Source organism: Vulpes vulpes, chromosome 1 (genome assembly GCF_048418805.1).
Source record: "Vulpes vulpes isolate BD-2025 chromosome 1, VulVul3, whole genome shotgun sequence".
Classification (NCBI taxonomy): domain Eukaryota; kingdom Metazoa; phylum Chordata; class Mammalia; order Carnivora; family Canidae; genus Vulpes; species Vulpes vulpes.
In genome coordinates, this window is record NC_132780.1 from 135,352,135 (window position 1) to 135,374,975 (window position 22,841).

General features: G+C 49.7%; 1 protein-coding gene and 1 long non-coding RNA gene across 2 annotated transcripts; one reads left to right on the forward strand and one right to left on the reverse strand.

Moving 5' to 3' along the window:
* Positions 1-387: 387 nt before the first annotated feature.
* On the reverse strand, positions 388-18,205 carry CCDC167 (coiled-coil domain containing 167). The gene is made up of 4 exons (XM_025990848.2): positions 18,054-18,205; positions 2,436-2,530; positions 2,185-2,237; positions 388-679 (listed from the first exon to the last, which is right to left on the reverse strand). The coding sequence occupies exons 1-4, from the start codon at positions 18,093-18,095 to the stop codon at positions 576-578; spliced, it is 294 nt and encodes a 97-aa protein (XP_025846633.2). The 5' UTR covers positions 18,096-18,205; the 3' UTR covers positions 388-575.
* Positions 676-3,062, forward strand: LOC140594793 (uncharacterized). Its single transcript, XR_011996112.1, has 2 exons — positions 676-1,006; positions 1,925-3,062. It is a non-coding gene; the product is annotated as an uncharacterized lncRNA (long non-coding RNA).
* Positions 18,206-22,841: the final 4,636 nt, after the last annotated feature.

Below are 22,841 nucleotides of genomic sequence, written 5' to 3' on the forward strand. Positions count from 1 at the left end.
TCCCTCTGCCAGGCTTCACCAGCCCTGCTTGCCTCTTGAAGATGGATTAACTCTGCTCCCGTGGGACCTCCACATGACTTCAAGTCCCCAGTCACCCTCTGTGCACAGGCTGCAGTTTTTTCTGCCATAATTACAGGCAGTGGCACTGACTGGAGGGCAAAGACAGTATGTTTGGTGGGGGCGATGGACAGGTGGCGCAATGCCTAAGCCCTGGAAATGGCTCCCAGAATAGTTTTGGCTTGAAAACTGCTTTCCGCTGTCTCCTTATTCCCCACTTAGGCTGGGGACTCCAAGCACTTCCCCTTGAACATCTTTACTTCCTGGATTCCCAAGTGCCACCCCCACTGCCGTCCAGCTGCAGTTAGACCATGACATTTACTCAGCAGATGGGAGCAGCGTGGCTGTTCTTTATTGCCTTTCCCTTGGGCTGAGGGAGGAACCAACACACAGTCCTCCAGTGTCTGGGTTGAGGAGAAATGCTCCTGTACCTTGGCTGTCTTGAGGCTTGAAGGGCCTGCTTGGTAGTGACCAGGAGGCCCAGGGGACCCTGCGCTGACCGTAGAGAAACCTCAGGCTCACATGGTCCAGCAGGCATAGATGAAGGTCAGGAGGATGAAGATGGCCACCGAGAGCACCATGTTCCTCCGGTTCTCCTGTCGAAGCAACTGTAGCTCCTTCTCTGGAAGAAAAGAGGGCAGTGAACATGTAGTTTGGGCCCATCCGCTGCTCTCCTCTGCCTCTCTGGCAAATGGGTATAGACACTCCGAGAGCAGAGATCTTCCCTCCCTGCTCCTCCACTTCCTTATCCACGAAAATGACTGTCCTTGATCTGCCCAGATTTTCACAACCTTCTGGCTACAGATCCTGGCCCAAAGGAATCCCACCACCCAATGCTGCTCAACCATTTTTCTTCAAATGCAGTGGAAGTTGAGAATGGAGTGTATGAGGGGGTCATCAAAAAGGCCACACCTGAAAGCCAAGCTAGGTGTTGGCATGGCATCACCAGGTGAGTCCTCTGGCCTGTCACTCTCGGTGGTGGTGAGGGGGCTGCTTTGTGGCGCTCATCCTTTCAGGGGGTCTCATCTGGGCAACTAGAAACTCAGGGTGACTAGGGCTTTTTGAGCCTGACACTGGAGTAGGTATGGGGTGGGGCCACCCCATCAGTGCTTCCAGTTCTGCCCCCTGCTGGAGGCCCAGCTAAGTGGAAACCAGGGATGCTAAGAGCAGACAGTCTGTGCCCAAAGGGTTGTTGGGCTCCCTTCTAGAGGAAGCCAGTCCTATTCTGTGGCCACACTGAATCCATTCATCCCCTTGTGTGACAAGCAGGTGGGTGATACTGTGGTGCCTCTCAGGTAAACTGAGGGCTTATACTGCAGTTGTGGAAATTGCTAGGCTTGAGGGAGAATGGATATTGCTCCCCTCCTTGTGTAGAGGAGTGGGTAGGTACCTATAAATCCGCTCTGGGCAGGCCTGACCAAGACTAGGGCCCAGGTAGGGGTGTGTGTGCATACGCATGTGCTGTGCTTACAATGTTGATTCAAACTGGTCCCTCTGGGAGGTTCCCTGTCACCTGGACTGTTCTAGGGCTGATTCTTGGCAGGTCAGGTCTCTCGGGGAGAACAGAACAGAGAAGTCTGATGAACCTCTGCAGACCGGCTTCCTCTGAGGCTGCTTGGGGCAGGGTTGGGGTAGGGGTGCTAGTAGCCACCCTCCAGCTCTGCACCCTCCTGGCTCTACCTGGCTCTGCCCCCAGTGCCCAGAAGGTGGCAGCATTGCTCCACCCACAGTAGCCCTTCCTTCACCTCCAGGGGTTTTCCTGGGATGGAGTGCAAGGGGGGGAGGGGATGGGGGGGTGGATCTCCCAAGTCTGGGTGGACGGGAGTCTCTTCTGGACTGACGGCAACCATTCCCTTTCATCCCACAGAGGAAGAGCAGACCCACAGGCCTCTCCATGTCCCCCAGAACAAAGGAACAAACCCGCTCTCCTTCCAGGCTGCTGGGCTTACAGTGGGTTCCCTATAGCCTCAGTGGGGACTGGGGGTGGGTGGAGGGGGAGGGGTGGTGAGGTTGACTCCCTTTCCAAGAACCCTCTTGATCCCCAGGACCTGGTGGGCTCCTGGGCTGTTTGTCCTCTTGACCCTGGGACTGGAGGATGGGCTTGGTAAAGGAAAGGAACTTTCTTACCATAGTTGGAGGCTTTGCTCATCAGGCTGTTTTTCTCCTTCTCCAGAGACTTCCTATGAGGGGAAAAGGTGTTTTATTGCTCAAGCCCTTTTCCCCCCATCTGAGGGGCAGCTGGCACACCAGGGCAACGGACGAGGGAACGAGGGCCCCAATATCCAGTGGCCAGGGGTAGGGTGAATGGAAGCCCAGGGCCAGGGCCCCAGGCTGAAGATGGGGGCTGGAGGAAGGAGAGGCAGGGGCAGACACAGTACCTGGCCTCTGGGCTCAGCTCCGCCCTGTGGAGCCTGGAGTTTACTGCCTCCAAGTCTTTCCTACACCGTGACAGCTTCTCCTCCAGCCCATCGATCTGCAACACAGCACCCAGCAGAGCAGGATGGGTGGCAGAGCCTTTCAATGTGCAAAATAGTTGGGATCCTGGGATGGGGAGGAAGGAGGCTCTCGGAGTCTTCCTGGACAGCACCCTGCTCCCCTGGGCCCCCAGCCTCTCTGTTTTGCTGTCCTCTACCTCCACACAGTGCAGCCTGAGCCCCACAGAGGCAGCTCTGGGTGCCAGAAGGTTCTCTGAACCACCCTGACCCTCTGGACCGAGCGTGGGCTGGGGGCAGGCAGGAGCAGTCCCTCATTCCACCCCACCTCCCCAGCACCTGCCCCAGCTGGCCCCACAAAAGGCACCTGCCGCCCAGGCTTAGCCTAGAATGCAGTGAGGCCCTGCCTTTCCCCAGCCCTCCACATGGGAGGGATTGGGGGGCGCAGTGGTTGGACATCTAGGGGCCAAAAAGCAGAGGTATTTTTTGCATTAACACACTTCTGCCGGTAGTCAAGTTAAGAATATATATTTTGCTATAAGAATCAATAAAAATCACTGAGTGTAAAAAAAACACAGCTCAAAAAAACTTGTTTCTTTCTGACTTGGTTCTTGTGCAAAAACATTGCCTATCATCAAGGTAGCTGTAACTTGTAGGGCAAAATAGCTAAGCTCCTCAAAGGCTGGCTGCCAAAAGTATCAGTTTTCCCATTTGTTTTGATTATAGTTTCAGAGCTGTGTTCTTGGGCATATAATGTGAGTTGTGGGAAAATGATTTGTAAAATACTGGACTAGATCGGCCAGGCCTGGTACTCGTATCATACATGTGGCTTTGAAAATTCATGTCCATCTGTCTCCAGGTGTCTCCTCAGCCACCTCCTGCTGGCAGGAGCCTAGATTTCGGTGGCTGGGAAGGTTCTGAGGGCCCTGTGTTCCTCATGGCAGCTGACTGAATGGGTGCCTCAGGTCCCCGGGATGCTCTATCTTCCATCTGACTTCACTCCTCACCACATCCCTGGGTCATAGCAAATATGACCTCTAGTTCACAAATGGGAGACTGGGATCCCCAGAGGGAATGAGTCTTCTGAGGAATCAGCCTGGAGCACCCCTCTCCTTACTGGTCTCAGCCAGTTCTTTATCCAGTCTCTTCCAGAAAGGCCCCTGCGGAGACAGTAATCCATGACTGCAAGTGCAGAGGATCCCAGAGTCCCAGGCAGGTGTTCTGGGGCCGGCATCAGGAGAACTGCACTTGAAGCCACCTGTCCCTCTGCCTGGCCAGCACCTAGCTCAGCCACTTCTGGGTCGGCCGCTTCGCCTTGTCCCAACGCCTGGCCCAAGTGCCACTCCATCTACCCCCTTTCCTGCAGCCTCAGCTGGCTGCCGACTCCAGCTCTAGAAGCAGGGCCCTGTGGGAGGGAAGAGCCCTGAGTTGACTGCCTGCTTAATTATGTCACTTCTCTGCTAATTGGCACCAAAGGTGGGACTGTTCTAGGGAGCAGCCTCCGCAAGGAGCTGGGCCTGTGCCTGTGGCGGCCAGCGGCCATCCTGAAGCCTGCACTGTCGGGAAGTAAGCACCAAGCAGCCAGGCGCAGGGAACAATGACAGTCCAATGTGATGGTCAGTGGGACTGGGAGAGAACAGCATGTGCTTCAGGCCACTGCGCGGCCCAGCCCCTGGGGACCCTGAGACTTGCTGCTGCCATCCCATGGTGTAGACATCACAGGGCACCAATTCCACACCAGATCCCAAAGCTTAATTCTCCAAGCGTCACCTCCTCCATAAGGCCACCTCTGCTGCCCCTGGCTGAAGGGTACCATCTCCTTCCACTGGCAAATTAATTAGCCCTTCTCTCATAAGGCTGACAGCACACTAGGTCATCCCAGCGACAGGTGTCCAACCTCCCCTTCCTGGACTCTGGGGACCTCCACTGACAGTATAAACTTGTGGCCCAAGGATCCTGTATAGCCCAGACTGGCCCATTCCACTTGCGCATGTGACTGCCTGGCTCCTAAGGGTGCCTGACTTTGTAGCTGCCATCCTAGGATGGGGGCTGTCTGTCTCCCCTTTGTGGTCACCACAAGGCCCGGCCTGCTGCAGTCTTTGTGTGTGTGTAGCTATGGAGGAATAACTAGGGTTGGACGTGGATGGAGCCGAGGAGCTAGGGGCAGATCTAGACCTCCTGTAGCAACCAGAGCCTGAACTCCTCCCCTCATGCCTACAGAAGCTCGAGGAAGCTAAAAGGAGAAGCAACTACACAGGCACATAGATTATGTACTTGGTGGAAAACCCTGTGCCAATCTTTGGTCCTAGGTTAGATTTCTTCCTGTCACCCCTTGGGCCAAGTCCCAGTTTGCATGTCACTCTGGGGGGAAGCAGGTTGGGGATTTCCATCCCTAAACACATCTGGAAGGCAACCAGGTGCCCAAATAAGTGGTAATTGGCCCAGAATAAGGCCGGGAACTCATGCTGAGCAAAATCTTTAAATTGAGGCTGGCAAACCACAAGTGGCCAAGCCAATCTGCCATCGTGCTCTGGGCAGGGCCTGTGGAGCTGGCAGTTGGAGGCCTTTATCTGAACAAGCCCAATTTATCTGCAGTTCCACTGAATATCCCCACTTTCATTTACCACTTTTTAATGAGGCTTAAACGGACGAACACAAATCAAGGTTTTAGGGACTCAAGTTCTAACCTCCCTCTATGAATATTTATGTCCTGCTGACAGCTCTCCCTCTGATTCCCTTCTAAATAGCAAGTTCCCCTTTTTTATAACCCAGCTGCTTGATGTGGGCTGAGTGAGGGGAGGCTGAGACTGTCAGGCAGCTCTTCTATAGGCCACAAACCCGTCCTCAGAAGGTGACCCTGCTGGCAGTCAAACACCCTGCAGCATTTGCTGAAGCAGAAGCCGGCTCTCCAGCAGCTATAATGATGGGTGCAAAGATTCAGGGTGACCTGGCTGTGAGAAGGCGGGGAGGGAAGGTCAGGATGCATCTTTTAGTGGTGGCTACAGAGTGGGGCTGACTCGGATGGGCCAGGAATGGGGGAGAGGACCCAGGAAATGGGCCTTAGAGGAGGCCGCTCATTGGGTTTTCAGTCAACTCTGGGTGGCATGCGTGTGGATCATGTACTTCGCAGGCTCCCTAGGGTAGATCTATAGTCCTTGATTAGCTTTCCCTCTGTCGCCAGGTTAAAGGCTATAGATGACAGACAATAGAGAGGACACAAGGTTAAGACCAGAGTAAGAAGACAAATGGCCAGAAGAAGATTCTAAAAATATAGGGTCAGAGCCAGGCAAGCAGTTGGGAGCCCAAGTGCCTGGAAGCCTGAGACTGTGGTTCCTGAGAAGTGCAGTAAGGAGTATAGGCTGCCATCAGGTGCCTCAGCTTGTGGCTCACTTGTCCTCTGAAGGACTTCCGTAATTCTGGGCCTCATCTTATTCCTGTGTAAAACAAGTTAATGTTTCGTATTTCATAAAGTTGTGAGGATGATATGAAGCAATACATGTCAGGTGCTTAGAATAGTGCCGAGTACGCACACTGTAAGAGTTAAATAAGGTATGTGCTATCATTATTAGCAGAGAATGGTTTTCACTAGATCTTTAGAGAAAAGAAAAGTAAGTTAATGTGAGGTTAGAGTAAGGGAGGGAGCACTAGGGGTGTGTGATGGAGAGGAGTCTCCACTTATCACTGGCTGGCAGCAGCTGGAAGGGGAGGCTGTCTAGCTTGGATACAGCCATCCTTTTGAGTCTATGGAGGGATTCAGCGGTCGAGGTGGGGAGGGAGGGCTTGCAGGGTACCTCATGTCCTACCTGGGGATGAAGCTGGGGTGGGGCTCTGAGGTTGGGCCTGGTGGCACCTGAGGCTGACACCCAGAGCAGTGTCTAAGCGCACAGACTCAGGTGTGGTCTGGGCAGGGACAGGCATCTGAGGGTACACGGAAAGGCAGGTGTAGCCTGGCAGGTGGAGACCATGTCTACCCACACCATGGCTCTACAGGGCCTGGCATCCAGCTGAGCTGGGAGAAGGAATGTGAAGCCCCAGGACTAAGGCAGAAAGAGGCCCCATCAAAGAGATTGGACCAACTCTAGTAGGAAGAGAAGGCTGTACTCTGGAGGCCACAGAGGCTCCCAGGACTCCTGCCCAACAGGCTGGATACAAGGGTCAACCAGCAGGAGGAGTGTGGCCGGCCCCAGACTGACTCAGGCACTGAGACTTTCCCAGAGCTACAGAGGGCAGCATTGCTGGCTGTCACCATCACAGGCAAAGTGGGAACAGCCAAGGTGGCCACTGAGATGCGGCACTCATTCAGGCACAGTGTGGGAGCAGAGAATGGATACCCTCAATGTAAAACGTCATTAAAAAAAGTCTATGCACGACCTTTATATTCAGAAGACCAAGTGTCCATTTTTACACAGGGACAAAGAACAGTGTCTACTTGAGATGATGGTCAGCAGGTGAAGTGCAGCTGCAAAGAGACACTAGAAGTCAGAAAGTTGGGGGTGTGAGCTCTCTACCACAGTTACAAACTGTGCCTTCTGGCACTTCACACAGGGTTGAGGACTTTGTAGGTGTGAAAAGCTGTGTGCTGCAGTTCAGGGGACCGGGAAGTAGGTGGTGAGTGTGCAGGGTGCCCTGGTGGGACTGCGGGCCTGAGCCCAGAAAGGCAGATGCAGAGCAGGAGGGAAAAAGTATAGAAGGTAGGCAGTGGGAAGGAGCATCCCTTAAGTAGGGAGGAGCTGAAGGTCCCAGAGGTGGCTCTGGAACTGGGATCCAGGAAATCTGTACTTGATCAGGAAAGGCCTGTGAGTGATTCCACCACAGTGGGGACGAGAACCGCTGCCTTTCTGACCTAAGCGTGGACTGAGGAATCAGAGCCTGGAGCCTGGTGGGCGGCTTCAAGAGCAGGCAGAGGAGCAGGCTCAGTGAAATAATTTAGGACCAAGGATTCTCCACGGGGTGGTAGTGGCAGGTGGGGGTGGGAGTGGGTTGCATTTCTTGCATAAGAATGTGAAGATCTAAAGTCAGCCTGCCAGTCAAGGTCAGCAGAGGCTCCACCCCAGCCAAGTGGGGCACTGATCCTGTTGGCAGGTGCCAAGGGAAGGGCTTCTTCATTTCTAGTCATCAGGGCCAGAGACTTCCTGTAGCCTTCCTCAAGCGCCCTTGGGATGCGGCTCAGAGTGCTGTGGGCACCGGGTGTTGCTCCCGGGGTTCAAGAGCCCCGAGTCAGCTAAGCAAAATCCCCTCTGCCATCTGACGTGGGGAATAACACCTTATTCTCAGAGCTTTAGGGAAGTCTCCCTGGGGCCCTATAACGCCATAAAACTACTGTGTTAAAAGAAACTGTAAAATTCGTCTGGAATCCCCGTGAGGCTTCTTTTCAGGAGTGTGGAGCCTCCTGGAATAGAAACCCTGCCTCTTTGGGGACAGTGAACCTGAGTGCCAGCTCACTCACAGATAACTGCCCAGCACACCGGTCAGGTCAGGCCCAGCCCCGTGGGGTTGGGGCGGGGCAGCTCCAGGTCAGGCTGCTGCCAGGCCCTCATGCACAGCTCATTCTCTGACAGACATGAGCCACGGGCTGTCGCAGGTGCTCCTACCGAGGCCGGCTGAATGGGGCTCCTGTGGCAGCTCGACAGCCTGGGAGGTGGCTCCCCACCCACCTCAAGCCACTGTCTGGGGTCAGGCTTTGCAGGACGCACTCTCAGGACTTAGAACTCTGCGTTACGTAGGCTATTCTACTCTTTGGTTTAGTAAGTTATTTCCGGTTTTCTCAGCCTTGCTCTCAAGAGCTTCTGGCCAGTGACTGCCAGAAGTTGCTGGAACAGGTTAACCTCAGGAGTCAGGCAGTGGTCACGGGGCATATCCCACAGCTGCCTGGTCAGATACCTGCTAATAAAGAGCATGGTGTGGGGGTATCTAGATGGTACAGCACAAGGCAAAGCAGCTTCCAGAAGCCAAAAGCCCATGCAAAACTAAATCATGCTACCAGCAGCAGCCAACATTTCTACGGCATGCGCTGTACGCCGAGCTGAGCACCTCACACACAGAATGCTCACAATAACCCTGTGAGGGGAGAAGTAGTATCGTCAGTTCAGCAGCACCCCCATCTGCTGGGAACACGCCCCAAGAGCCCAGCAGATGCCTGAACCACGGATAGTACTGAACCCTATATATATGATGTGTTTTTCCTGTATGTACATACTTATGATAAAGTTTAATTTATATATTAGGCACAGGAAGAGACTAACAATAATAGCAACAAAATGCTATATAATGAAAGTTATGTGAATGTAGCCTCTCTTTCAAAGTATCTTACTGTCCTGTATTCACCCTTCCTGTGCTGATGTGAGAGGAAAAGGTACCTAAGTGGTGAGACGACACGAGGTGAATGACGCAGGCACTGTGACATGGTGTTAGGCCGCCATCCGCCTTCTGACAAAATGTCAGATAAGAAAGCTCTGGCCGTGGAAATGAAGTTATTTGTCCAGGGTCACCCAGCCAGGACACAGGGATGCTGGGCAGTGCAAGGCTGTGCTGTTTAGCCGCCCCCCCGCCCCCCAGAGCGCCACCAGCCCGAAGCCACCCGTAGCTCCTGGGAGTAACTGCCCTCCTTGTGCCCTAGGCTGGGCGGGCCTGTGGCAGCTTCGTGGACACTACCAACCTCTGCAGCAGCTCTGTAAGGAAGGGGCTGGCCCTGTTTTAGAATTTTTTTTTTAAAGATTTTATTTATTTATGAGAGAGAGAGAGAGAGAGAGAGGCAGAGACACAGGCAGAGGGAGAAGCAGGCTCCACGCAGGGAGCCCGACATGGGACTCGATCCCAGGTCTCCAGGATCATGCCCCAGGCCAAAGGCGGCGCTAACCCACTGGACCACCTGGGCTGCCCCTGGGCCTGTTTTAGAGAGAAGCAAACTCCCAGGAAGGAGATTTTAAGCAAGGTCACGTAATTGGAAAGTGGCAGAGCTGAGGGTCTGAATCTGAGTCTTTCTGCTTCAAAGCTTATGTTCTTTCCAACACTTCAAGCTCTTTCTCCAAAATCCCTCATGAAAACATTCATGACAAAGAAGGGTTCTGTTGGAACAAAGTCATTCCACATCCCAGTCGAAGCCAATCTAAGCTTGTTGATCTGGTTTCAACAGTCTCTACTCTGAATAATCTCGTACAAGGGCTTTGCCTAGTCTCTGTCCACGTAACAGCTACTCTCCCTGAGGGAAGAACCTGACCACAATCTGCTTGGAGGCAGTGAGACGGGAGCAGAGCGCCCATGCTCTGTGTTGAAGGCAATCACCTCGCAACTTCTAGCTTCTCCAATATCCCTGGCACCCTCCCCCAGATTGCCTAAACAGCCACAGCACCCTCCAAAATCCAGACAAAACAGACCTAGTTTTGAGAAGGAGAAAGGTGAGCCAGGTGGGCCTGATAAGCCCTTCTCTCCCAAGTCGGTAGCAAGGCCTTTCTTTTCACGTGCCAATTCACAGCCCTGAGAGTGGTGCCAGCTGTTTTATCTCCAGCCCCAGCAGCCTCAGTACTGGATTTCTGGAAATCCACTCATTTTTACATGTCAGGGAGGCCTCAGGACATTTATTATAATGGGTAAGGAGGCCAGAACACCTGCCCAGATGGTCTGTGGCAAGAGTGCTGGGGCTTTCCATCTGAGGCCATCAGGCCACTGGGCCAAGTCACATTGGAGTCAGGGGCCTTGATTTTCCGGGTGACCAGCCTCAAACCCCAAAGGGCCGATTGCCCTGACACTGCTGAAAGGAAGTTTTCCTGTGGAGGAGGCTCAGGGCTCTGTGGAGACAGAAGACAAACACCTCCATGCATGTCTCCCCAAACCATCAGAAGTTTCTCTCCCAGGCCAAGCAGATGAAGACCGTAAACCTTCCCAGTTTTAATCAACCAACAATTTTCAGGAAAAGCAGAGAGCTCATCATTTCTCTGGAGAATCACTGCCCCTGCCCCAGGTCAGGAACACAAGGGGCTCTGCTGAAACGCCTGCAAGCTCTGACGCCTTGTGAGGCCTTCTGGTGTGCTGCTCTACCAGGAGAGCCACATCAGTCCTTGCCTAAAGCCTGCAGCTGTCCCTGGGCCAGGACGTTGTTTGGGGTATGTTTTCTCTTCTTTCCCCCCCATATATATTTTTTGATAAATTAGCAAAAGCTTCTTCATCTCTGAAAGGCTCAAAACACTATTCAAGAACTGGCATCCACCCCATGCCTTATGAATTCATTAATTAAGATGCTGGCAAACAGCCACTCCACACATGCTGACATCCAGCCGTGTTAGGTAATGAGGTTTTAGTCTCCTGACCCCCGTCAAGTGGAATGGAGCCAGACACAGGCTGCCGAGAGAAATCACCTGCCCGACGGCAACCTGTCGCTTGCGCCAGGCAGCAGGTGGGGCTTATTTAATGGTCAGTGGCCCTTGTGGTGTTTGCATGCTGTGAGCCCTTCTCCCAGCCCCTGGACGGTGGCTGCCCGGTAAGGTGGTGTCCAACTGCCTGCCCTACAGTGGCCTCCTAACCTCTGACCACTGAACCCCTCAACGGGGCCTGGACGGCAGGGGCGAGGTTCAAGTGCTTCCTCCAGCCATTCAAGCCAATTCGGGAAGTATTAATGCTCCACTAAGCTACTTCTGGCCCTTGTCTCAGAAAATTGGTTCCAGAACTGTGACTGTCTCCACCCTTGTGTTGGAGGAGGTAACGGAGAGGACATGACCACTGGTTGACCTGAGCGCGGGACCAGGGCCATCGGAGGCTCCGCCTCCCTCCACTGACCTTGGAATGTACTGTGCTGCCCACTGTTTCCGTGGTGGAGCTATTCCAAGGACAGAGCCTTGAGAGACCATGTGCTGTGGAGACCATCTGGACTGTAGATGTGACAGCCCAGTTACGGCCTCTACCCAAACTTTGAAGATTTGGCGGGCAGGTGCAGAAATCTATTCCTCTTATTTATCGCCCGAGACAAGCCTCACATGTAAGTTCCCTTACTTAGTAAACCTGCCACCTACCAACCTGGAGTGGTCTGCCTCTTTTTTGGGTATCTCTCTGCCCTCCATGGAAGGAGGCCAGTGTGCAAACCAACAACTTGGTGCTTCTGCCCCTCTATGCCTTCAGAGAGCTTACAGCAACAGCAGTGGTCTATACTAAGCAGATAATTATAATGTCAACGTTCTTTCCTCCTGGTGCTCATCTGCCTAGGCCATTTTCTCCCCTCAATTTACCACCTCTTTTTCTGGTAAGGATTCTGAATTTAAATGACTCCCATTTGCTTGTATTCCTTCTAGTAGATGTTTAGTTGGCCAACACAACATTAATTCCCAACCCCTCTTCCTTTGCCCACCTCCACTACTTAGAAAAGCTCAAGAGAAGATTTCCCATACTCACTGCAGCCAGGCATGGTCATGATCCAGTTCTGGCCAATGAGATGTTCCAGAAGTCAGCTGGAAGACTCCTGGGACAGCTAATGCTTTGTTGATAAAAGGGACAGTATTGTAGTTCCTTTATCCTTCTTTCTGACTTAAAGTTGGATATGATGACTGGAGCGGTGGCAGCCATCTTGTGACTATGAGGAAACCGCTAAGAGAATGCAGAAATGCTGGCCTTGACTTAGCGTTTGAACCAATGTCAAGAGCTTACCTCCAAATTTTTTTTTTAAATGTTTTTTTTTTTTTTAATTTTTATTTATTTATGATGGTCACACAGAGAGAGAGAGAGAGGCAGAGACACAGGCAGAGGGAGAAGCAGGCTCCATGCACCGGGAGCCTGAAGTGGGATTCAATCCCAGGTCTCCAGGATCGCGCCTTGGGCCAAAGGCAGGTGCCAAACTGCTGCGCCACCCAGGGATCCCACCTCCAAATTTGTTATGGGGAAGAAAGTATATTCCTTTTTACTTAGATCAGTTTTCTGTACCTTGGAGGCCAAAGTTTCCAAACTGGTAGATTTTTGTACTAGGGACCAAATCTAATCCAGTTAACCCCCTTAAGATGTCAGCTAAGACACCACAGACCTGTTAACACCCACTGGCTGTTGAAACATCTAAAGACACCAACCTGGATGGTCTAGCTGTGAAAGAAAAATACAATGACCAAGTAACAGCTCATTACTATCAGAGGTTACAAAAGCAGAAACAGGATTTACATCAGCCAAAATCCTGCATTAGACTGAAATGCAGACTTTCCCTCCTTCTACACATTAAAATCAGTAGCAGAGCTGGTGATTTCTCATCTGAGTGTTCTCTCGTTAATCAGAATTAACTCTCAGAAGCTAAACTCATAGCCAGTTTTTTCCAACTCTGAGGTCTTACAGGGTGGCAAATGAGTTAGAGAAAAAGACCTTGAGAGGAGACATGAGTGGAGGAGCTAAGGGTGCCTTGGTTATCCTGGGAGGTGACTGCCCTGTACAGCTGGCGCAAGCCAGCCCTCAGGTTGAGTGCTGCCTGCTTGGTAATTGCTTCATTACAACAAGTAGAGACTGTTTGCAGGTGCTGAGATCACTCACTTGTGGGGGTTTTATTGCACTCGTCAGATTAACAAACATTTTGATTAAATCACTACTTCATTGGCTCTGAGCGTACGACTTTTAATAAGAGGACAATATCCACTGCTATTGAGCATCAGTGCATATTCAATACTCAGATCCGCTGGGGGCAGAGGAACAGGTGGGGAGACAGCCAGATGCCAAGCTTTTCCTAAGGTGCACAGTTATAGATCTTGAATCTTAGAATATCCAAGCAAAAGTAACCTTAGATCACAAATATAAGTATCTACATTGGTATTGACAGGATTAAAAAAAAAAAAAAAAGAGTGAATGTGACCGGTAAAGGCACTCAGAGAGCATATGCCCACCAAATTTAAACCATTTTAGGAACCTCTATGTCAGCCAAACAAAAGATATCTGTGATCTGTATTTGGATCACAGTCAATGAACTTATAACCCCTATTGAAATCCAAGGTCTTCATGTTTCAGAAAAAGAAACTAAGTCTGAACAAGGGGATTGGACTTAGCCATGATGGAAGACGGACTGGAAAAGAACTATAAAGGCTACTAATAAGGGTACTGTTTGTTGATTTTCTCCACCCTGAGCCAGGCACATGCTAGGTATTTCACACATATGATCTCCTCAAAGCCACATTTCAGTCTGGGAAAGCATCTCTTGAGCTTTTCTAACCTCTGTAGTGGAGATGGCCAAAGGAAGAGGGGTTGGAGACCCACATCCTCAAACCACACCTGAGGTTACAAATCAAAACCATAATGAGATACCACCTCACGCCATTCAGAATAGCTAAAATTAACAACATAGGAAATAAGAGACATTGGTAAGGATGTAGAGAAAGGGGAACCCACTTACACTGTTGGTGGCAATGCAAACTGGTGCAGCCACTTGGAAAACAGTATGGAAGTTCCTCAAAAAAGTTAAAAATAGGGCAGCCTGGGTGGCTCAGCAGTTTAGTGCCAACTTCAGCCCAGGGTGTGATCCTGGAGACCCGGGATCGAGTCCCATATCGGGCTCCCTGCATGGAGCCTGCTTCTCCCTCTGCCTGTGTCTCTCTGCCTCTCTCTCTGGCTCTCATGAATAAATAAAATCTTAAAAAAAAAATTTTTTTTTTAATTTAAAAATAAAACTACTCTGCAACCCAGCAATTGCACTACTAGGTATTTAGCCAAAGGATACAAACATAGTGATTCAAGGGGCACATGTACCCCAACATTTACAGCAGCAATGTCCATAATAGCCAAAATATGGAAAAAGCCCAGATGTCCATCAATAGATGAATGCATAAAGATGGGCTTTATATATATATATAAATATGTATTACATTATATATGGAATATATGTATAATGGAATACATGTATAATGGAATATTATATATAACGGAGTATTACTCAGCCATCAAAAATAAGAAAATCTTGCCATTTGCAATGACATGAATGGAACTAGAGGGTATTATGCTGAGTAAAATAAGTCAGCCAGAGAAAGACAAATACCATATGATTTTCACTCATATGTAGAATTTAAGAAACAAAACAGATGAACATAGGGGAAAGGAAGGAAAATAAGATAAAAATAAGATAAAATAAGATAAAAACAGAGGGAGGCAAATCATAAGAGATGTTGAACTCTAAGAAACTAAGGATTGCTGGAGGGGAGGTGGGGGATGGGGTAACAGGGTGATGGGCATTAAGGAGGGCACTTGATGTACAGAGGAACACAGGGTGTTATATGCAATGGATGAATCACTAAATTCTACCCTTGAAACAAAAAATACAGTATATGTTAACTAAATTGAGTTTAGAAAAGAACTAAAACCCACCACACTTGAGGTAAATTGCAATCTGCAGTAGAGATTGCAGGTTGTCCACTAGACAGGCTAGGCCCTTCTTCCGCAGTGATGCAGTTATAGCTGGCCGTGTGGCCTTCTCCAAGCCAATGAATGCATTTCCCAGCAGCCCCTTGCAGGTGGGTGAGGTCTCAAGTCTTAGCTCACATTGCTGCCAATGGAAAGTAGGCACACTGGGCCCAAGACTCTTTTTTTTTTTCCTTAAGATTTATTTATTTGAAAAGAGAGAGACTGCAAGCAAGTGAGCGTGTGAGTGGGGAGAGGGCAGAGGAAGAGAAAGAATCTCAAGCAGACTCTCCGCTGAGCCAGGAGCCCAACATGGGGCACTATCCCAAAACCTATGAGATCATGACCTGAGCCGAAATTAGGACTCGGATACTTAACCAACTGAGCCACCCAGGTGCCCCCAGGCCCATGACTTTTAAGACAGTGATGCTTATGCTTCCTCTACTCTCTCTCTGCCAGGGTACACATCAATGGGATGTGACTTAGTTTCATTCAGGAGGTGACATTAAGGTACTGAGGGATGGCAGCACCACAAGATGAGGGAAATATGGCAGAGCCATATTCTACTTCTAGACCAGGGACTGGCAAACTATAAGCTGGGGCCCAAATACAGGCCACTGCCTTTTTCTTGTAAATAAAGTTTTACTGGGGGAGCACCTGGGTGGCTCAGTGGTTAAGTGTCTGCCTTTGGCTCAGGGCATGATCTTGGGGTCCTGGGATCGAGTCCCACATCTGCTTCTCCCTCTGCCTGTGTCTCTGCCTCTCTCTGTCTCTCATGAATAAATAAATAAAAATCTTTTACAAAAAGAGTAATATTTATTGGAACACAGTTACACCCATTAATTCTATGTTAATTCTATTGCCCATGGCTGCTTTTGTGCTGAGATAGCCTATCTAAGCTTAGCTGATGCTCCTTATTCATGATAGTTATGTTCTATAAAGTTGCTGCCAAAAATGAATTATCAAATACTGAACCAGGTTAGATTCCTAAGAGCCTCTGGTCACAACAGTTTTATCAAGTGATCAATACAAAACCTTGTTTCTTGTGTGTTTCTGTTTAGAGACCTTATTTAATATATATTATTGATTCATTAACATTGAACTCCTAGCCAACAGCACTATAACTCATTTCTGAACAAAGCCTATCTAACATATTTTCTCTGTAAGGCAAATACAGCCTTCTTGCAGTTTAGGAAAACTAGATAGCACTTCAGCACTACACTTGGGGGCTGTTTTTAGCAACAAAATCACCAACAAAAAGCACAGAGACACAAAAAAATGTGGCACTAAATGGACACCTGTTTACGGTATAAGCTGAAATAAGACAGCAGAACAATGCTTTGTTCGACCTTGGCTGCACCTCAGGTGACTCTAATTTTTTACTGGTTTGTTTGAGGCTTACTGCAAAAGCATTGCAAGTACTGATCTGGAGGTTACAAAAACATTTTAGCAAGAAGGCAAATTCACAAATACAGAATCCATGAATAATTAGGATCAACTGTAGTTGCAACAGAGATCACAAAGCCTAGAAATGTACTATCTGATCATTTATGGACAACTTCTGTCAATTCCTGGTCTGCCCTATTAGAATAAAATAAACTTTCTGAAGCTACTGAATTTTAGGATTTCACTGTTACAGCAGCTTATTGTGTCCTAATCAGGTTATAAAGTCTATGCTTTTCCCATCACCCAGTGCCACCTCATTTTACCACTCATATTCTCTTTTATTTTACTTTTTAGATTTTATTTATTCATGAGAGAGAGAGAGAGAGAGAGAGGCAGAGACACTGGCAGTGGGAGAAGCAGGCTCCATGCAGGGAGCCTGATGTGGGACTTGATCCCAAGTCTCCAGGATCAGGCCCTGGGCTGAAGGCGGCGCTAAACCGCTGAGCCACCCGGGCTGCCCTCATATTCTCTTTTAGAGGGAGGGTCATACTTCCATCAACCTCTTTTCTGTACCAAGTAAGTCAATATTTCTCAAGGGGTGATACTAAAACCTGTGTCAGAATGGGTGTGTGTAGCTGGTTAAAAATCTGCATTTTTAACCAGGGGTTGCCTGGCTGGCTCAGTCGGTAGAGCATGGGACTCTCAGTCTCAGGTTTATGACTTCAAGCTCCACGATGCGCTTGTAGCCCACTTTAAAAAAAAGAAGGGAGGGGGACGGGGGGCGGGGGCCGCGCAGCAGGTTGAGCATCTGCCTTCGGCTCAGGTCATGATCCCGGGGTCCTAGGACTGAGTTCAGGCGTCGGGCTCCCACAGGGAGCCTGCTTCTCCCTCGGCCTGTGTCTCTGCCTCTCCCTATGTGTTTCATGAATAAATAAATAAAACCTTTTTTAAAAAACGCTTATTTCTTGTTGAAAAGGTACACTCAAATGTTACTGAATTACTCGGGGTGGGAGACAATTCAACTTTCCATTTGCAACAAGCTCTACAAATCATTCTTCATTCATCCTGAAGTTCGAGCATTACGGAACCGGCAGTAAGCTCCTGAAGACCACTCCCCGGTCTCTGTCTGGTAACCCCGGGCAGCCATCGAGGGACTGTAACACAGAGGAGAGGCGCCAGAGGGCGAATCGCCCGCGCTGCTCCCCCCCCCCCCCCCCCCCCCCCCCCGCTTCCCAGAGCCTGGGCTCTGCCTGAAACCTCAGTTTCCCCATCGGTTGAGGCTTGTGGTGAGGGCTGAGTACGCGAAGGGAGTAGCACAATAAGCCTTAATGTTCTTTCCCTTCCTTATGCAGCATATTATTTTTAAGCTCTTTGGGAACTTCATCATTCCAGAATTCCCCACAAATTCCCACAGATTCCCAAAGTAATCTTCGAGCCACGAGCTTCAAAACCCCAGACGAGAAATTCCCCATCTCAGGGGTCGTTCACGCCATTTAGCAACATCCTCAGCAGTACGGGTTCCCTCACTTTGGGGTGCCCCTGCCCTCGGGGCCCGCCCCTCGCGGCTCCCCCTTCCCCTCCGCGCGTGCTGCCCGTGGAGGCCCCGGCTGCCCTGTCCCCGCCGCTGGCCGCTGGCGGCCCCTCGGGATCTCCGGGCGCCGCTCCCCTCAGCCTGCCCCTCATCTCCGGGTACCCCGTCGGCCGCCCTCAGGCCCCTAGCGCCCCCTCCCAAGCCCGCGTCGGCCCCTCGTCCGCCAACCTGCAGCCAGGCCGCCCCGCTGTACCCGCCGCGGGGGGAAGGCAGCTGGCGACGCGGCCCAGCCCCACCGGCCGCCTCACCTCCAGAGCGACGCCCAGATTCTCCCGCTTCTTTTTGGTCATGTTACTTGCGGGGATCCCCCGGTCACTTATTGGACGCGCCCACCGGTGGCACCACGCATGCGCACACGCTCGCACGCCCCTCTCCGCGGCCGCGGAGGCGGCGGGGGGCGGGCCTAGTGGAGTCACCATCTTGCTGAGGGGCGGGGCCTGGGCGGGGCCCTGTGTACGAGCCGGAACCTCCAGCTCGAGGTGTCAGGGTGGGGGCGGGGTGGACGGCCAGGTTGGCCTGGGAGGCCCCGTGGGCCGCCGTCGGGGGTGGGGCTGCTCCTCTCCTCCGTAGTCCAAAGCCACTTCACATCCTGAGACAGTGTTTCACTCCATCTGCTTCTGTACCCTTCATCCCTTCTTGTCACCTCCTATTTTGAGGCCATCCCGCGTTCAAACCCTGAAGCACTGCTCCTCCAGGGAGCCCCGCCTTGAGCCCCTGGGCCCCCTGGGCTCTAATAATGACCTGTTAGTATGCCCCCCCACCTTTTTTTTTTTGGCCAGGTGTTCTCACTCATTTTTATTGTTTTATTGTGAGAACCATCTACAGGGGCTCCTGGCTGGCCCAGTAGGTGGAACATGTGATTCTTGATATTGGGGTTGTGAGTGAGCCTCACCTTGGGTGTAGACATTACTTAAAAATAAAAATCTTAGGGATCCCTGGGTGGCGCAGCGGTTTGGCGCCTGCCTTCGGCCCAGGGCGCGATCCTGGAGACCCGGGATCGAATCCCACATCGGGCTCCCGGTGCATGGAGCCTGCTTCTCCCTCTGCCTATGTCTCTGCCTCTCTCTCTCTCTCTCTCTCTCTGTGACTATCATAAAAAAAATAAATAAATAAAAATCTTAAAAAACAAAAGCAAAAACCGTAAAGCTGCCTACAAACATCGCAGAAAACTTAAAATGGAAAGCAACACCCTTTATCCTACCACTCTTAGCATGGTTCCTGTCTTAGTTCCTATGTATTCCCTTCCAGGCCTGGTCTCAGATATAGTATCTTACACTATTGTAATCCTATTGTACAGTACACTGTAGACCTATGCCCTTCGAGATGTTTCCTGACCCTGTGATAAAAAATGCTATGGGTATTTTGGCCCAGTTACCCAATATAACCGAAACTGGTTTCCTGATAAACACCTTTACCACCTGTGATGTACTCTGATATTTTCTCTTCTAGTCCATTTCATTTGTAAAAAGAGTTGGTGGCAGGAGACCTATTAAGTTTATTTCATGATCCATTAATGGATGTTGAATTGCAATTTGAAAACCAGTCACAGACACTTCCTCAGATCTTTCCAATCATCATTTGTGCTAGCTGCATATACCACCAGGTGAGTACATACCATTCTTGTATTGGACATTATTCTGTTGCACATTACTTCCAAATGCCAAAGCAAACATTTTTGTGTGCATGGCTCTTTAAGATAAGTTTGCACAAGTGGGATTACCAGAATCAAATTCCTTACTTTCTGTCCAGTTACCATTTGGAGCTTGTGTTTCTGTGTGTGAATGATAACCCTGACTCAATGTTTGGGGGAGAGAGGGTGTTTTCAGATCTGTGTTCTCTTCTTGATAGAGTCATTGAGTAATGGAGCTGGAGGAAACCTTTGATATCATCTTGCCTGGCCGCCTGACTGAAGTCCACAGAGGGAAAGTGTAGTAAATTCTGTCTAAACAGGAAGCAGGCTGTGGAGTGGTTGTTTTGAGCAGTTCTCAACTTAACACCCAGCACAGGAAAAACTTGTTCAAGAACATTGTCCATCAACTGTCACTCAACAGCATTTATTGTCAGAACACTCTTCACAGCATTGGTTCCAATCCCAGAAAAACCAGACTTTGTACTTCCCAATTATCACAGCCTCAGGCCCAGGGGAGGTGAGAAGAGAGGGAAAAACACTGTGTTCTTTTAAAAGTGGCTCCTTATGCATTTGTTTGGCACCAAGAAAAAGCCACGGAGATCAAAGTGGGCTTCGATCCCTTGTCTCTCTCCCCTACTCCCTTGTGAAATGATGGGCAAGCTGTCATCTTTCTCTGGAATAGCCTCAAATTTTCTGCATCAGACCTTGTCCCATGGTTCTAGTAAAGGGACAAATACTTGAAATGGGGCTTGAATAAGAGCATATGTGGGTTGTAGCATCAGGGGGGTGAGGGAGGCTGACCTGGACTCTAGTCCCCAGCTCTGCCACTTAGTGCTGTGATTTGGGACAAGACACTTAAATTTCCTGACACCATGTTTTCCGTGCTTGCAAAATGAAATGAGCTCAAGAGGTTGGGCTTGTAGGGTCGTTGTGAGAATTACTAAGTGGTCAGTGCTGTGCTTTGTGAATGACCAGCAGAGACTCAGCAGGATTGATGCGTCTGCCACCAGCTTTCCACTGTAGGGGTTTGCTTAGCAACTGTTGCCATTTGTATTTTTTTGTTATTGTTTTGATATCAGTGTCGATCAGCTTTGACACTGCTGTAGACTATCTGTTGTTAGGAGTTTGGGACGAATAGTTGGGTTGTTGCCTGCTATCAAGTGGTTCCCTGCAAAAGGCAGCTCCCAACCTACACAAGTGTCCCTTTGTGACGCTCTCTCCACCTCTCTACTCCTTCTTCCTGCTGAGCCAGCCCATCAATCATGGGTTTCATGTGCTCGGACATTACAGACAGCATGATCCGGTGGTGCTGGGGAGGCTGAAAAGCCCCAGGTGACCGCTGAGGCTGCTACATACAAAGACCAGCTTTGAGTCCCATGGGGGCTGACTGGTGAGCCTACTGCAGCTTGGATTTGGCTTTGTGCTGGAAACTCTGCCCGCCTGCAGATGGATTACTAGGGACCAGTTGTCTGTCTTTGTTTTCTAGTGGGCTGTGGTTGTGAACTGTCTATCTGTGAGTTTTAGAGCTAAGTGCTTAAGTGAAATAGGGCACCGCATTGGCAGGCTGGATAATGGGTTCATTCCTGGCTAGGCCAGATGCTCACTGCATGACTTGGGCAGATAGAGCCCCCTCTTTGACTTTCAATTTCCTCATCTGTGAAATGGGCATGGGGAAGGGGGCAGGGGGCAGGGGGAAACTAGACAGCTTGGACACCCTGAGATTCTGTTTTAATGACCTCATTATATGTAAAGCATTTAGACATAAGGCGCCCTCCTTGGCTGTAAGGTAGATATGTGAAGTAAGAACCAATCATTACCCTCAAGATATCTTCGATCTAGTTAGAGAGACAGACTGACAACATGAAATAGTGAATGCCAGACATCATATAATTAAATGCCATCTGTCTGGTACGTACTGTGGATGTATTAGGAGCTCAGAAAAAAAAAGAGAATGCCGTGGGCTTTGTGGAGGCTATGGGTCTCAGAGGATAGACGAGATTAGGTTAGTTGAAGATGGGGAAGAGGGCCCCCTAGGTGGGACCCCAAAGGGCTTCCTCTGCCTACAGAGTAACCCTTTCAGCTTTGCACAAAATCACTGTGTAGGCTACCCACAGTCCTGGCTTATTTATCACGGAGGCCTTTGGGTGCATTCTTCTACCCCTTGTTCCATCCTGGGCTTGCCTGACCTGTGGGGCCCAGACCTTGTCCTCAGGCCTCTCCTTCCCACCACTGCCTTGAGGGCACCTTCTCAGAGCAGGAGTGGGGGAGAGTGGAATCGTTCACTGTCAGAAGCATTTCAGGCAGGAAATGAAGAATTTCGTAGGTGGTTAAAAATACAGTGGAGGCTGATTTATGTTTGAATTTTGTTCCAGGACAGCAGATTATAGCCCAAGTTCTAAGGCAAAGGCAGCGGTGTCTTTATGGCCTGCTTGGATCAGTTTTATGTCTTGGTGATTTTTGTATGTTTCAGCTAAGCCAAGATGCTCGAACTTTTTTGTCCTGTACTTCGCTGGGGAACGCATGTACCACTCCTTGCACCCAATCTCATTTTACCATAAAAACAGAGCCAAAAGAGATGGAAGGGAGGTTTTTGCTTGCTATTTGATTGGTATCTAGTTTTTAGCTAAATTAAATCAAATCATAAATGATGACTCCAGAGGAACCTGCGTAGCTCAGTGGTTGAGCATCTGCCTTTGGCTCAAGTCATGATCCTGGGGTCGTAGGATCGATTCCCGCTTCAGGCTCCTGCTTCTCCCTCTGCCTATGTCTTTGCCTCTCTCTGTGTCTCTCATGAATAAATAAATAAATTCTAAAAAAAAAAAAAAAAAAAAAAAGATGAATCCCCATGAGACCCTGAAGTAGATGTCAAGTGATATTGTGAAAAAGGACAGAGATCTAAATATTTGAATATGCAAATCTGTAATATATTGATATCCATAATATCCATTTGATCAGATACTAATGGTTACTATACTTTTCATAACTGATTACGCTTCCCACATTTTTGTTCATGAGGAAGCTCAGATCTGAACTGAACTTGTTCAGGGATTTTGAGCATAGGTTTCCATGTACCAGCATTTTCCCTGGCTTTATTCTTCTACCCTTGTTATCCCTTTGCTCTATCACTTTATCTATTTTTATCTCACTGTATTGTGTGCGTCTTGGTAAACCACTTCAAATCCTTTTTTGGAACACAAAGGAGCATAAGTAAGTCAATAAATACACCCTGTGTTTGTAAATATGGCACTTTATTCTTTCTAAAGCAATTTTCACATCCATTAGCTCTGTGGGTCCTCCCACACCCCTTCCTGTAAGGGAAGTTGGGCAGAGGCTCCATCAGTCCCATTTTGCAGGCAAGGACGCTGAGGTACATCCATGATGAAGTGGCTTGCAGGAAAGGACAGAC

What these genes read in the sequence shown, in the direction of transcription:
- CCDC167 (XM_025990848.2), bottom strand. Translation starts at nt 18,095, where the DNA reads ATGACCAAAAAGAAGCGGGAGAATCTGGGCGTCGCTCTGGAG. An exon ending in ATCTGGGCGTCGCTCTGGAG is followed by an intron (nt 2,531 to 18,053) that starts GTGAGGCGGCCG and finishes GCTGTGTTGCAG; the next exon opens with ATCGATGGGCTGGAGGAGAA. An exon ending in GAGCTGAGCCCAGAGGCCAG is followed by an intron (nt 2,238 to 2,435) that starts GTACTGTGTCTG and finishes TTCCCCTCATAG; the next exon opens with GAAGTCTCTGGAGAAGGAGA.